Below are 13008 nucleotides of genomic sequence, written 5' to 3'. Positions count from 1 at the left end.
GGGGTGGGGCTAGTCCTTCTCTACATATACACTACACATAGCGACGCACTTCTCCCAGTGGTGGATGAGCTGGTGAAGTCCCTGGTTGTAGAAGTCCCCACTATGGCCGCCGAAAAACTGCTCCATCTCAGCAATCACCTCGTTGTCGTCTTGGAAACACCTTCTACGCAGTGGGCTCTTCATGCGAGGGAAGAGAAAGAAGTCACTGGGTGCTAAGTCAGGTGAATAGGGTGGGTGGGCAGAATTTTGAAGCCCAATGCAGCTGCATGTGTCAACCTTGGAGAGTTTTTCTCGGCACTTTGATTTGATGGCCTCCCGTAACTTGGTCAGAAGGTCCTGGTAGTATCTTCCTGTGATCGTTTGACCCTTCCGGGCATAATCTGTGAGCAGCATGCCCTGGCAGTCCCAAAAAAATGCTCAGCATCACCTTTCCCGATGACTTCTGTACCTTCTCCTTTTTTGGAGGTGGCAACGCCGTGTGCTTCCGCATTGAAAGTGTCTGCACCACTTTACCACACTGTCATAGGATGGGGCATTTTCACCATACACACTGATCTGTTCCGCATGGATGGCCTTCGCGTTATTCCCCTTCAAAAACAGGAAACTAATCACGGAGCGAACTTCCACTGTCTCCACTGGGGGTGCATCTTGGAAGCGACGCTCCAGCAGCATTCCGCAGGACTATGGTGCTGGCTAGTTCTGGTGGGCTGACACTAGAGGGACATGTGAAAAACAGAAACATTGGCTTCAGTCTTGTTTTTCACTACAATAATAAAGACTTTATGACCAACCCTCATATTTATGTCTCATGCTTTAGGAGTACCTAAGTGGTCAAACTTCTTGTTTTAAAAGTGCACACTGCTTTTATCTTGAAAAGTATGTGGCACATGTGTTGCTATGGCACAGAAATGCGAACGATTAACTTTAAGTGAAAAACTGAAATCATCATTGACTGTGTGAAAGAGAAATCAAGACATGACCACATAGTTTGCTTTTGGTAAAATGTAGATCGGTGACATTTCAAGAAACAAAATATGTTATCCTTAAATCTTGAACTGGAAATGAAAACTGTGTTGGTAAATACTTTTCTGACACACCTAGCTTGCAAGTTGATAACTTCTGAATAGTTTTTCATGCTCTAGAAAAAAAATATTTCGAACCACCTGCATATCCAAAAATAGTTAAGTGAAAATACATTTTGTAAAATTGTAAAATTTACATGTATGATAAGTTTTGTCCATTAACAGTAGAGAGAAAAAAATCAAAATTGTTATGCACATAATGATAAAGAGCTAGCCCGTATTATGTACAGTAATGAAACATTTAAACACATGTCATGGAACAAATAGTGTGTTTTTTGTAGTATCACAAGCTTTTTTTTTTTTTTTTTTTCAAATAGTGGACACTTCTGAATCCCAGATATTTTTACATTCCTCATGGGTATCCCTTATATAGAAGTTCCACTGTATAATTAGAAACTTACCATTATAAAAGTTTTCATCAATATCAGCACCATTACTAATGCTTATCCCAAAACCTTGGAGATCTGGAGATATACTTGAAGCTACTATTCTCTGACTAGGATTCGGATTAAGACCACTTGCTGATCCATGGAATATATAGACTGCACCTCCATTGTTTTCATAGGGAGCACCAACAGCAATATCTGAAAAAGTAAATGTAACAATCTAGGTTAAATTGTGTGTAATTACTTCATGTTCATCACAGAATAATATTGTTTGTCTAAGGGACTTTCACCAAAGTGACAAGTAACAGGCAACATGTTCCTTGGCATCCAACTAACATGTCACTTGAAAACAAACTTTGCTCAGGAGACACACGAGCGACTGGGCTATTTTTCCTAGATTGTGCATTGTATTACATCAGTTTCTTTATTGCACATACACAATGAATGCTTTTCTGCAGACTGTTCTAGTCATTGGCGTATGCAGCATTTTTCTTTGGAGAGATATTTCATAGATTCATTCTTGCAAGAGAATATTTTCTAATTACCATTTTTTACCATTTTTAACCTTTATTTTAAAAGTTGTTCAAGAACAAAAATGGTAATCGGGTACATTTTAAGAGGGTTTGGATTTACCAATTTGGTTTTACCTAAGTTCTTAACTGCTTTCATTTGAAAAATGTATTTTTATCAAATTTTCTACAGAAAGTACAGTAGGGGCTGTAGCCCCATCAGCTTCCACCTTGTGTACACCAGTGATTCTAGTATGTGCATTTTGTGGTAAAGTGTTGCTTGTAACTTCAGTATGAAATTCCCTTGTTGCAAGTCACTTTGGCGTGAAATCTCCCTTAGTATGCTTATAATGACACCTTTGTAGCTGATGCTATAAAATATATTTTAAACGAATACATTTAAAAATATGAGAATTTAACTCTCACATATTTTACTTTAGCATAAGTTTTTTCTTAAAAAGTTTTATTTATTAAACCATAATGATCTTCTTAATGCATTTCCTTGCTTAGGAATTCCACATTTAATTATTTGTTGATGCCACTTACCTTGAAAGCCATCTTGATTGATATCACCAATTGCTGAAACTGCAGTTCCAAATCGTGCGTTAGAGACATTTCCTCTTATGTGTGGGTCTTTCAGTGCTTGTTCTAGAATTGTCTGTAAGCAAGTACATTGAGTTGTTGAAATTGGATTAGTGAAGTCACAAGTTGTGAAGAGTTATTAAATAATATTTATTACTTAACCTGTAAATGCCAGATTGACTGTAAACTCCATATCCCGTCAGCAGCACGTGACTCATTACTTCTGTGTAACAACTCTTGATATTTCACATTGTTTTCTTTTTCTCTTAAATACATATGGAGGTTAATACCTATATTAATTCGGGCTGTAATGATTATCCACCTATTACCTTTCTGTAGATACTTCAACTAGAAAATACAGGTAAGAGGTTTACATCTTGACCATGAGTGCAAACAGGCCATCCTTGTCATCTTGGTGGTCTCACATGTTGAGAGGTTGACCAATGGTCTCATTACTGAAGACTTAGGTTCCAAATTAAGGTTTGGGCATGGGTGTGTAACTCGCTAACTAACTCTCTAGCCTTCTTAAACCCGAAGATTTATGGCTGCAGCACACAAGCGATCCATCTGTCCCTAACCTGGGCCAAGATCAATCCAATCTTTTCCATCCTTACCAATTTCCTTTAGGTCCATCTCAATGTTATTCTTCTTCTTGGCCTTTCTACAGGTATCTTACCATCAGGTTTCCCAACAAGAATCCTGTAAACTCTTCTTTTCTCTCCCATTCGTGCCACATGGCCTCCCCACCTAAATCTTCTTGATTTAATTATTCTAATAATATCTGGACAGGATTGAAAAAGCATGGGTGTTCATTCATCAATTTCATGTGATCACAATTTCTTCTTCATTGTCACATATTATCCAAAGTGGCAGAAAAGAACTGCAAATATATCACCTAATCTCACCTTTTTGCCACCTGTCTCTTTGCCACCTGTTGTGCAGGATCTCAAAAGGTCGGTACAGGGATACAAGAATCCTATCCTGACTTTTCAGAACGCCGAACGGTTTGGAATTTTCAAATAATCGTGTTTGAAAGTATTTAATTCTGGATGTTTTTCTGCACTATCATTGAAATTGATTGAAAATATAAATTTTTATTCCAGAAATGCAAAATTCAATCACAAGGAAAAATTATATGTAGAATTCAAGATTTCCAATGTTGGGAAATTACCTTCCCAAAAAGGTAAAAAATTTCCCATCCTGACAAAACATTTTCCACACCACACACTCTGCCAAATATCTACATTTCATTCTGTCTGGAAAGTATATCCAATACTTAAATAGCAACTTTTTTTAATTACCCTGCTATTGCCAAGGAACACATGGATTCGTCCTTCGTCCTTGGTGTTGGTGAAGAGAGGTGCACCAACTGCCAAATCATCCAGGCCATCGTTGTTGAAATCTGCAACAGCCATGCTGGAACCAAAATATTCTCCAAACTGCATTCCAAACTTGGTGGCAGTAATTCTTATGACGTCTCTTCTAAACTGGTTTTTAGTATATTTAAAGAGGATCACCTACAAAAGGAACAAATATGTCATATTTAAACGGGCTGACATACTGATGCCAGTGTTTCTGGTATCACAAAGTATTGGTTGTACTTTAATCATCCATACCTGCTTACAGTGGCAGCCAGCGACTACTATGATGTGTAGTGCCAACATGATCAAGAAGAAAAAAGCCTCTGCAATCCGCGCCCCCTCCTTGTGGTTGCACCACTGGTTTAACTTTTAATTTATCCTCGTTTAGTAACGTGGAAAACAGTGTGAGTAATAATTATTTGGTCTAGGAATTAATTCGTGCGGTTGTTATGCACACATTGAAGCTGTAGTTCAAACACAAAATACATAAATACCTTAAGAAAAATATTGTCCATCGGGAGCCACCACTTTCGCCCATCTGTCAAGCAAGTTACGGATTCTGTGGCGAAAGAAGTCATCATCCTTTGAAGCGATCCAGTCAGAGACCCATTTTTCGATATGGAACAAGTAGTAGTCCGAAGGAGCAACGTCTGGTGAATACGGCGGGTGGGGTAAAACTTCCCATCCGACATTTTCTAAATAGGTTTTGACCGGTTTTGCGACATGTGGGCGAGCGTTATCATGTTGAAAAATAAGTTTATCATGTCTGTTCTCCCATTCTGGTCGTTTCCTGGTCAGAGCTTGCTTCAAACGCATTAATTGTCATCGATAACGTTCTTCATTAATAGTTTCACCCGGTTGCAGCAGCTCATAGTACACAACACCTTTCATATCCCACCATATGCACAGCATAACAACTTCTCTTTGCCAGTAACAATGCGATGCAAAAACTCCTTTCTTTTCTGTCTTTGAAGCAGCAATTCGCAAATGGTTTTTCATCTTTCAACGTCTCTGTCTTTCAATTCATGTGGAACCCAATGTGACATCTTTTGAATCATTCCCATGGCTTTGAGGCATTTGGAAACTGTTGTTTGATCAACGCCTAATGCTTCTTGAAGTTCTTCCTGTGTTTAGGAAGAGAAAAGGATGGGAAAAACAAATCCGTTCACCTTCTCCTCCCCCATGCACACACATTCCAACTAGAAAATATCATAGACATTTGTTGCAAAATAAATTGTTGAAATGTCAAACGAAATTTGCATCACCATAGGATTTTTCTTTTAAAAAAATATAAAAGTCTGGATGGCCCTTTAGATGCATCAATTTTATATCTAAATGTTCATTTAACTTTGGATAAATACTACATTCGTTTTTCCAAAAGTAGGCATAAAAGTAGATAGTACCTTTCTCACAAATTACTTCTGAACAGATCTTACAAATCAATCATATTTAGCGACTTACCTCTAAAGGTGGCAACTGCAGTTGATGCAGATGTAATGAACGCTATGTGGGTGATATTTCCTTGCAAACATGATGGCACATGAAACCCACCAATACTGAACTACTGTTAAATTTTCAAGCATTGGTATCCATGAGAATTGGTAAAATTTTCGTCATTGTTCATGTGCACTGGATTGTGGAATCTGTGCTCATTCCCTCATAGTTCATTAATTCCAATTGCAGACATAGGTAACCCAAATTGGTCGATTTCATTCATGAATAATAATTAGAAATCCAGAGATACCATTCTTAGATGTACCACATGTACACCTGATAGCAAATGTATTAGTGGGCAAATTGCCTATTAGCATTTTCATTCTCTATCCTTTTACACCCTGTATGTTTCTAAAGAAAGAACTTGTACTGATGATAGAGTAGATTTTATCCTCTGCATCACTGGTGCTTTTCTTTCAATACTCAAACCTCTCATTATCTAAAACAAAGTGCTTGATGCTAAACAATTTTGTGCTACACATATTGCAGAACCATGCCAGGCAAAGGGCAGCAAGGGAAAGTGGGGGGGGGGGGTGTGGTATGATCTCATTAAGTTTGTCCCTGAAATTACTGCAAAAAATTGTAATTTTTGCTGTAGATGTTAAAATCCAAAAGCAGTTTCTTTTCAGTTTTGGGTTGTGGTAACACTCATCACTAGAGCTAGGATTTTGATGCACAATAAAATATCACAAAATGCAATAATGCCCTAAAAATCACAAAATGTAGAAAATATGCTTTTACTACAAACTTATGTGCTGATTTTACCCTTCCTGCATTTCAATGCACTACTAACAATATACGTAGGTTGTTTCTTAATAAAGGCTTGAACACTTTGAAAAGCTTCTTTCGACTTCTACCTTTATTTATTAGAGGAGCGTACTTGAAGTAAACCAGGTTACCAGCTTGAAAATCCCCTGGTAGTTCTCCAGTAGGAAAATTTTCCCAAGACAAATCATCAGTAATTGATCATAGGATATTAATATACCTTTAATTTTGTTCAAACCCAGAATCATTTTCTTGGCTACCCCCTTTCCCACTAACTTTTTTCAAGTCACTTTCTTCACTAGATCTTGCTTCCTGAAGAAAGGATTTACCAGATTTACTGGAAACAAAGAACCAAGAAACAAGTGTGATGCTTTTTAAGAAGTAAATAAGAAACTAAGAAATGTCCCTTTTCTCATGAAAACATACAAGAAAAGAAATACGAGGTGTGGCTAGAAAAAAACCAGATTGATGTTGCTGTCGACAAATGACAAGCGCGTTAAGGTCAAGCGGTGCATGAGTGTATAATGTGATATCCTGCCTATCAACTGTGTGATTGCCCAGGCTGTGCAGCGCTCAGTTCCACTGTAGCTTGTGGACGAAGTGAACCGTATATCTGTGCTCCATCAGAAAAATGTTAAGTGTGAAAGTTGAACATTGTATCAATTTAAAGTTTCTTATGAAACTCGGAAAATCCACCACAGAAACTTATGGTTTGTTGAAGGAAGTGTACGGAGATGAGTGTTTATCACGCACGCAAGTGTTTAAGTGGTTTCAAAGGTTTAAAGTGGGACGAGAGGTGATTGCGGATGACTTGCGTCCTGGATGGCCTTGCACGTAAAAAACGGAATCAAACATTGCAAATGTCGGTGAATTGATTCGAAAAGATCGTTGCTTCAGTATTCGAGCTATTGCAAAATAACCAACATTATTACATCACTGTGCTGACGACCCTTTGTGAGGAAGTAAGAAGAGGACGACCTGATTTATGGAAAAGCAAGACATGGATTCTTCATCAGCACAATGCTCCTGCCCATCACATTGTCAGTCAAGGCTTTTTTGGCCAAGCATGGGATCATAGTGTTAGAACATCCACTCTAATTGTCGCATCTCGCTCCATGCGACTTTTTTTATTCCCAGAGGTCAAATCAGCACTGAAAGGAACCAGATTTACGACCATAGAATCTGTAAAAACAAAAGCGACGGAGGTCATGATCATGGTTTCAGAAAATGATTTCCAGCACTCTTCCAGCAATGGAAGATTCGTATGGAGCGGGGTGTCGATAGTTCAGGGGAGTTCTTTGAATGGGATAATGTTCGCATTGTACAATATAACCAATAAAAGATTTTGTAGCAACAGTCCGGTTTTTTCTAGCCACACCTTGTATAATGTTAAAAATGCTGCCATGAAACCCCATAAAAATGAAATATCCTGCAACATTGAGAAGTTCATGGGTTTTGAAAGAAAAAGAGCCAAATAAAACACATTTGATGGGGCATTTTTCTTATCACTGAGCAATCTATTGGGTTTTCATAAAGAGAAAAAGATGCAAGTCTATCAAAATCTCAGCCTTACTCATCATGCATGCAGTTTATGCTGAATATGTGTATATCGTTCAATTAATGTGCTTGTGCATCATAATTACAGCATGTTGATAATAATTGTGGGCGCTTCAAAAATGTCATGCCCAAGATTTAAACTTCATGCTGTTTCTTCTGTGAATATATTTTTTTTCCTGAAAATAGAGTAGATTTAATATTGACTAACTTTCTTTGCATGCTGCAAATCCCCATTCCTTTTGGTGAGACTTAATGATAATAGTGACATTCCTGGTCATCCTCATTACACGCAAACCGGACGGGACCTTAGGACACAGAATATACAGGAAACCTACTCACACCGACCTATACCTCAACGCCAAGAGTTTTCACCATCCAGCGCAGCGATCAACAGTACTCTCGACATTGTTTCACCAAGCCAGCGACACAGAGCACCTGCAAGAGGAAATAAGACACCTACACACAGCTTTCAGACATAATGGATACAGTGAAGGCATTATCAACAAGACGCTAAAGAAAGTAATGCACAAGAACAACCAACGAACAAACCCGGATCCACCTGATGATGAAGAAGACAAGAAGATAGCCATCGTCCTATACACCGGTAACCTCTCTGCAGTCATCAGCCGCATTCTCTCAATACACAACATCAAGACCATCCACAAACCAGCATCGAAAGTCAGAAGCCGACTTCGAAAGTCAGAAGCCGACTTCGAAACCCCAAAGACGACCTAGGACAGAAGACACCATATCGCCTGTGCCTGCAGTAAAGCCTACATTGGACAAACAGGGAGCACAATCGAACAGCGCTGCAAAGAACATGCCAGCTACATAAAGAATTTTCATCCGGAAAAATCAGGGTTAGCAGAACATTCAATCCAGGAGGGCCATAGAATTGACTTCACAACCACAGAGATCATCAATAAATCATCAAATTACTGGGACCGTCTCATCAAAGAAGCAATAGCCATACACGGGGAAAAGGAGAACCTCAACAGGGACACGGGACACGAATTGAACCCAGCCTGGTTAGCCATAGTTGACTGGGAGCGCGGACATCAGAGAAACACCACCTGATTGGCTCGCCACCAACACCGGACCCCTCCCACACCAAATACATATAACGTCACCCTGACTTATCTCTGCACTTCATTCTCTGAAGATGAGAGTGATGTTAGATCTCGAAAGCTCGGAAGCCTTTCCGGAAATCACCTGGCTGATTGCCCGAGAAAACCTTTTCAATATTCGCCGCCAGGAAAGCTTCAAGAATTGTTTAATGATAATAACCCGTGGTGAAACAGTCCATGAGGGCCAGGGCCTGCCTACCGACAGCCAGCCTCACTCCCACCTGCCAAGGTGGGGATCATCCAAAAAGTTGCAGGGTGACATGTGGCCAGCACAACGAACCCCCGGTCGTTTCAAAGACTGAGTTACGCTACTCATTCATAGCTCCCCAATTTCCTCACGATGGTGGGTGGCCACTTGTCCCATACATAGGCTGAAATCTCAGAAGAAGAGTTGTTATGGGGGAACCAGGATACTCAAACCTGCATGCGTCCTGTAGCCGGAGCCCAAAGCACAGCCACGGTGCGGAACTTGGTGTGACTTGACTGTGTAAAATATAACAGGGGTGTACAAATATTAATGAGAATATAGTTCCACATTATAGTATCAACTTGCCATCAATACAAGTTAGATCCCACTCTGTCTGTTCCAGTCATTTGTAGACAGAGGAAGAGACAAATTCATATTTGAGTGCCAGTAGTATATTTTATGTGGTGAGAATTATATGTATGTTTTTTTTTAATTGCGTGAAAATTTGAGCCATATATTACCTTCCCTTTATGTCTGTCAGATCGAGGTGCACTTGCTACATACAGCAGATCTCTTTCGTACTGGAAGCAGCCTGAAGTAACTGCATATCCTGAAAGTATAAAAGTGAAATCCTTAGGAATTCGTAAAAATAAACATGTCATTAAAGATTGGCTTGCACAATTTCCACACTGACCTATCCGAGTGCTTATATCCACAGCTGGGAAAGTTACTTTACTTTTCTTCCAAAAGTAGAAATTTACTTTACCCAAAAATTAGGATGTCATACAATAGACCTGGGGGTTTTCAAATTGTGCATTGTGATACCCTGAAGCATCTCCAGTGTAGCATTTCAGTTCTAGCGGTAATACAATCCAGATATTGAAACAAAGTTAACATTGAGAAGGAGATATGCATGGCTGTATTGAGTATTGTCCCCAGATTTGATGCCCTATGTGATGAGAAACCATTTCTGAAAATTATGATCTGTCAAAAACACCCTCAGAATTATTTCTTGGCCTTGCCCCAGATTCCATACACACCTAATAAACTGAAATCTCGAAGATTTTGAATCCCATATGGGTCTGGGATTCTTGCTTCAAATGACAGTGGCGAAATCTGCCGGCTAAGACCAGAGTCATCTGACAGTGTATGACGACGGTAGAGAATAGGTGTACCTGAAATATAAATAAATATTGTAACATTTAATTGAAGACCAAGGTTTATGTTAAATGTAAGATAACAAAATCTGTTTGTTATTTAAGAGCATGGGGTATAGTTTCACATGAGTTGTGTATTTATCTCAAATATTGAACAGAGCTCAGATGTATTCTTGATTGTGTATTTCTCCTCATGGGGCAGTTGTTAGCAACCCAAGATATTAAGTTAAAAGAACTTTATAAACAGTATCATCAACAAATATGTTTAGCTTCCATACATTTCTTGCGGAGAATGAAAATAATTCCTTCTCTAACTTAATGTTTTCACTTATTAAAACATTGTTCTAGTGCATTTTTGCTCTGACATATTATTCCTCAATCTTTCTTCTTTCCATTCATTTCCTTTGTACAGTTATTACTTTAAAAAATAATTCTTCCGTAAGCACCCATATGTTCTAGCTTCCATCTGACACTAGGCTGTGTAGTTCTCCACCCCATTCGGTTCCTCATGCTGGGACAATGATACTTAAATAGGTGCTACACCCTGTGTACTTAAATAAGTGCTAATTTAATCAATTTTGACAATGCAGTATTAGTCATAACAGAATAGTTTTTGTTTTTTTTCTATCCCACTCTGAATATGATTCCAATACCTACTTCATTGATGGCTGTGTGTGTGTGTGTGTGTGTTGATTACTTTGATCCTGATTTTACCACCAAAAGTTCTGATCACAAGTCTCAGTCAAATCACGGATGTTTCATTGTGTTAGTTCTTTGTATTTGATGTCACTTTTTCTGGATCTTTAGGCTAATCACAACAACAATGATGATGAATAATGATTAGATGGAATCATAGGCATGTGGAAGGGGGTTGGGAGTGCAGTTTCTCCCCCAAATATTTTCTCTTAGATAGGGAAATAGTGACCAACAGCATCAGACACAGTTTTAAATTATCTGATGTTGCCTTATGTTGAGCATAATCGTGCCACACAGGTTTGGATAGGAAATTTTCGTAAGACTGCAGAAGTTCATTCTAATGTTAGACCAACAGTGTTTCATGCTATCCAATATATGTGCATTCATATATATATTTATAATAATATATTTACATATATTCACTAGCTTGTGTATGTAACAAGCTGTAAAGATGATCTGTGATTTTTGTTTGGATTCAGCATTCTTTTATAGCCCATGGTGCAAGAGCTCATTGAGGGGCTGGACCTAGCTACCGACTGCTGACCTCACTCACACCCCCAAGGTGGTGTTACAGGGTGATGTAAGGTCACCACGATGAACCTCCAGTCGTTGATGTAGGTTTTCATAACCAGGTTACATTACTCATTTGTAGCTTCCCAATTTCTTCACGATGGTGAGTGGCCACTGGTCCCATACACACGCTGAAATCTCTGGAGAAAAGTTGTTACACTTGCCCCAGGAGACTCGAATCTGCATGTATCCTGTAGCTGAAGCACAAAGCATGATGCCTGTGATCGTACAGTCAGAGTGCGGGACCAGCGTTCCTTTACTTGAAATAAATTTGAGTTCCTTTTTCACATCAGAGGTATGACATATATAATAATGCCTAAAATTTCACTACATACACACATGAATGGGATTTTCGGGTAGTCCAGACCCACCTTAGATACCCCTCGATTTTTAAGCACCAATACAGAGATTGTAAAACAGTGAGATGGAATGTAGTTCTTTCCCCAACTGAACTTTCATCCAGGCTTTTGTTCCCCATAATCGAGTGTGCACGCCTATGGATGAAATTGATGAACACTCACAAAGGAGCACTCAAGCTCAAGGTTGGACTTCAAAAACCCAGAATGCACAGTGGCAATGCATTTGCCCACCAAGACTGCTGGGTTTACTCTTTTGTCTAATCATCATGACAATGCTTGTGACTTTAGTTTGTATCGGGAACTATGTGTCCATTGAAGTAAAATGTGCCTACTAAGGCAGCACAAATTATTGAGTCAACAACAGAAAGAGGTGCATCATGGAAAATTAACCAAAACAATGATTATTAAATATAATATGAAAAGAATTATTAGCTATTATTAGGGAGAATTACAAGTGAAGTCTTGTGAGTAATAAAAAGAAAACAGGAAAAAAATTAACATACAGATAAAAAATTCACAATCTACTTGTGAAATATAAAATATGTTATCCTTAGTATATGGCATGCACACACAAGAGAATAGAGAAAATGTTATGATACAAAATATACAAAATGCTATGATTTTTTTTTTTACCTCTCCAATTTAGAACACCTGGTGCTCCAATCAATATTTCCGTGTATTCCTGCAAATAGTGCAAAGGTTTGATAAATCTATCATCATCTATACAAATCAAAAGTAGATTAGGTTAAGTATATTTTACAAAATTGTTACACAGAAGCCATTGTGCATGACAATTTAGTAATGATACTAATTTAAATTTATGTGTGAGAACATGAGTTAATAGTGAGGAACAATCTAAAATCAACAGCGAATCTATATTGTAGGGATGGGTCAGATTAATCGATACTCTATCGGTATTTGCCAATATAGGCATATCGGTTTATCAGTAAGATTATTACCGATTATTTTACCGATCAGATATATCTATAAAGATCTTATAATTTAGTGCAAAATTATGCCATTTTGTTATAATTTTTATGGATAATCTTCATGCCTTACTTTTATAAAAAGTAATGTCTAAATATGCAACTCCTTTTACTGGATCGGTAGAATATCGGTTATCAGTATGGGTAAATTTTATATCGGTATCGGTCAAAATTTCATATTGGCCCATCC

General features: G+C 38.4%; 1 protein-coding gene across 2 annotated transcripts in view; it reads right to left on the bottom strand.

The window, feature by feature from the left end:
• LOC145985192 (integrin alpha-PS3-like) overlaps positions 1–13008 on the bottom strand; it is a 93528-nt gene that overhangs the window by 56679 nt on the left and 23841 nt on the right. For both annotated transcript variants that reach the window (XM_083118914.1, XM_083118915.1), the window contains exons 6-11: positions 12466–12514; positions 10091–10225; positions 9572–9660; positions 3861–4076; positions 2524–2635; positions 1484–1666 (exon numbers count right to left, since the gene is read on the bottom strand). In XM_083118914.1, the coding sequence (XP_082975040.1) occupies positions 1484–1666; positions 2524–2635; positions 3861–4076; positions 9572–9660; positions 10091–10225; positions 12466–12514 (784 nt within the window). The remainder of the gene's footprint in view (positions 1–1483; positions 1667–2523; positions 2636–3860; positions 4077–9571; positions 9661–10090; positions 10226–12465; positions 12515–13008) is intronic.

This window comes from Lepisma saccharinum, chromosome 3 (genome assembly GCF_977018435.1).
Source record: "Lepisma saccharinum chromosome 3, izLepSacc3.1, whole genome shotgun sequence".
Taxonomy (NCBI): domain Eukaryota; kingdom Metazoa; phylum Arthropoda; class Insecta; order Zygentoma; family Lepismatidae; genus Lepisma; species Lepisma saccharinum.
Note: the sequence above shows the minus strand (reverse complement) of the source record. Positions and strands in the feature narration are given on the sequence as shown.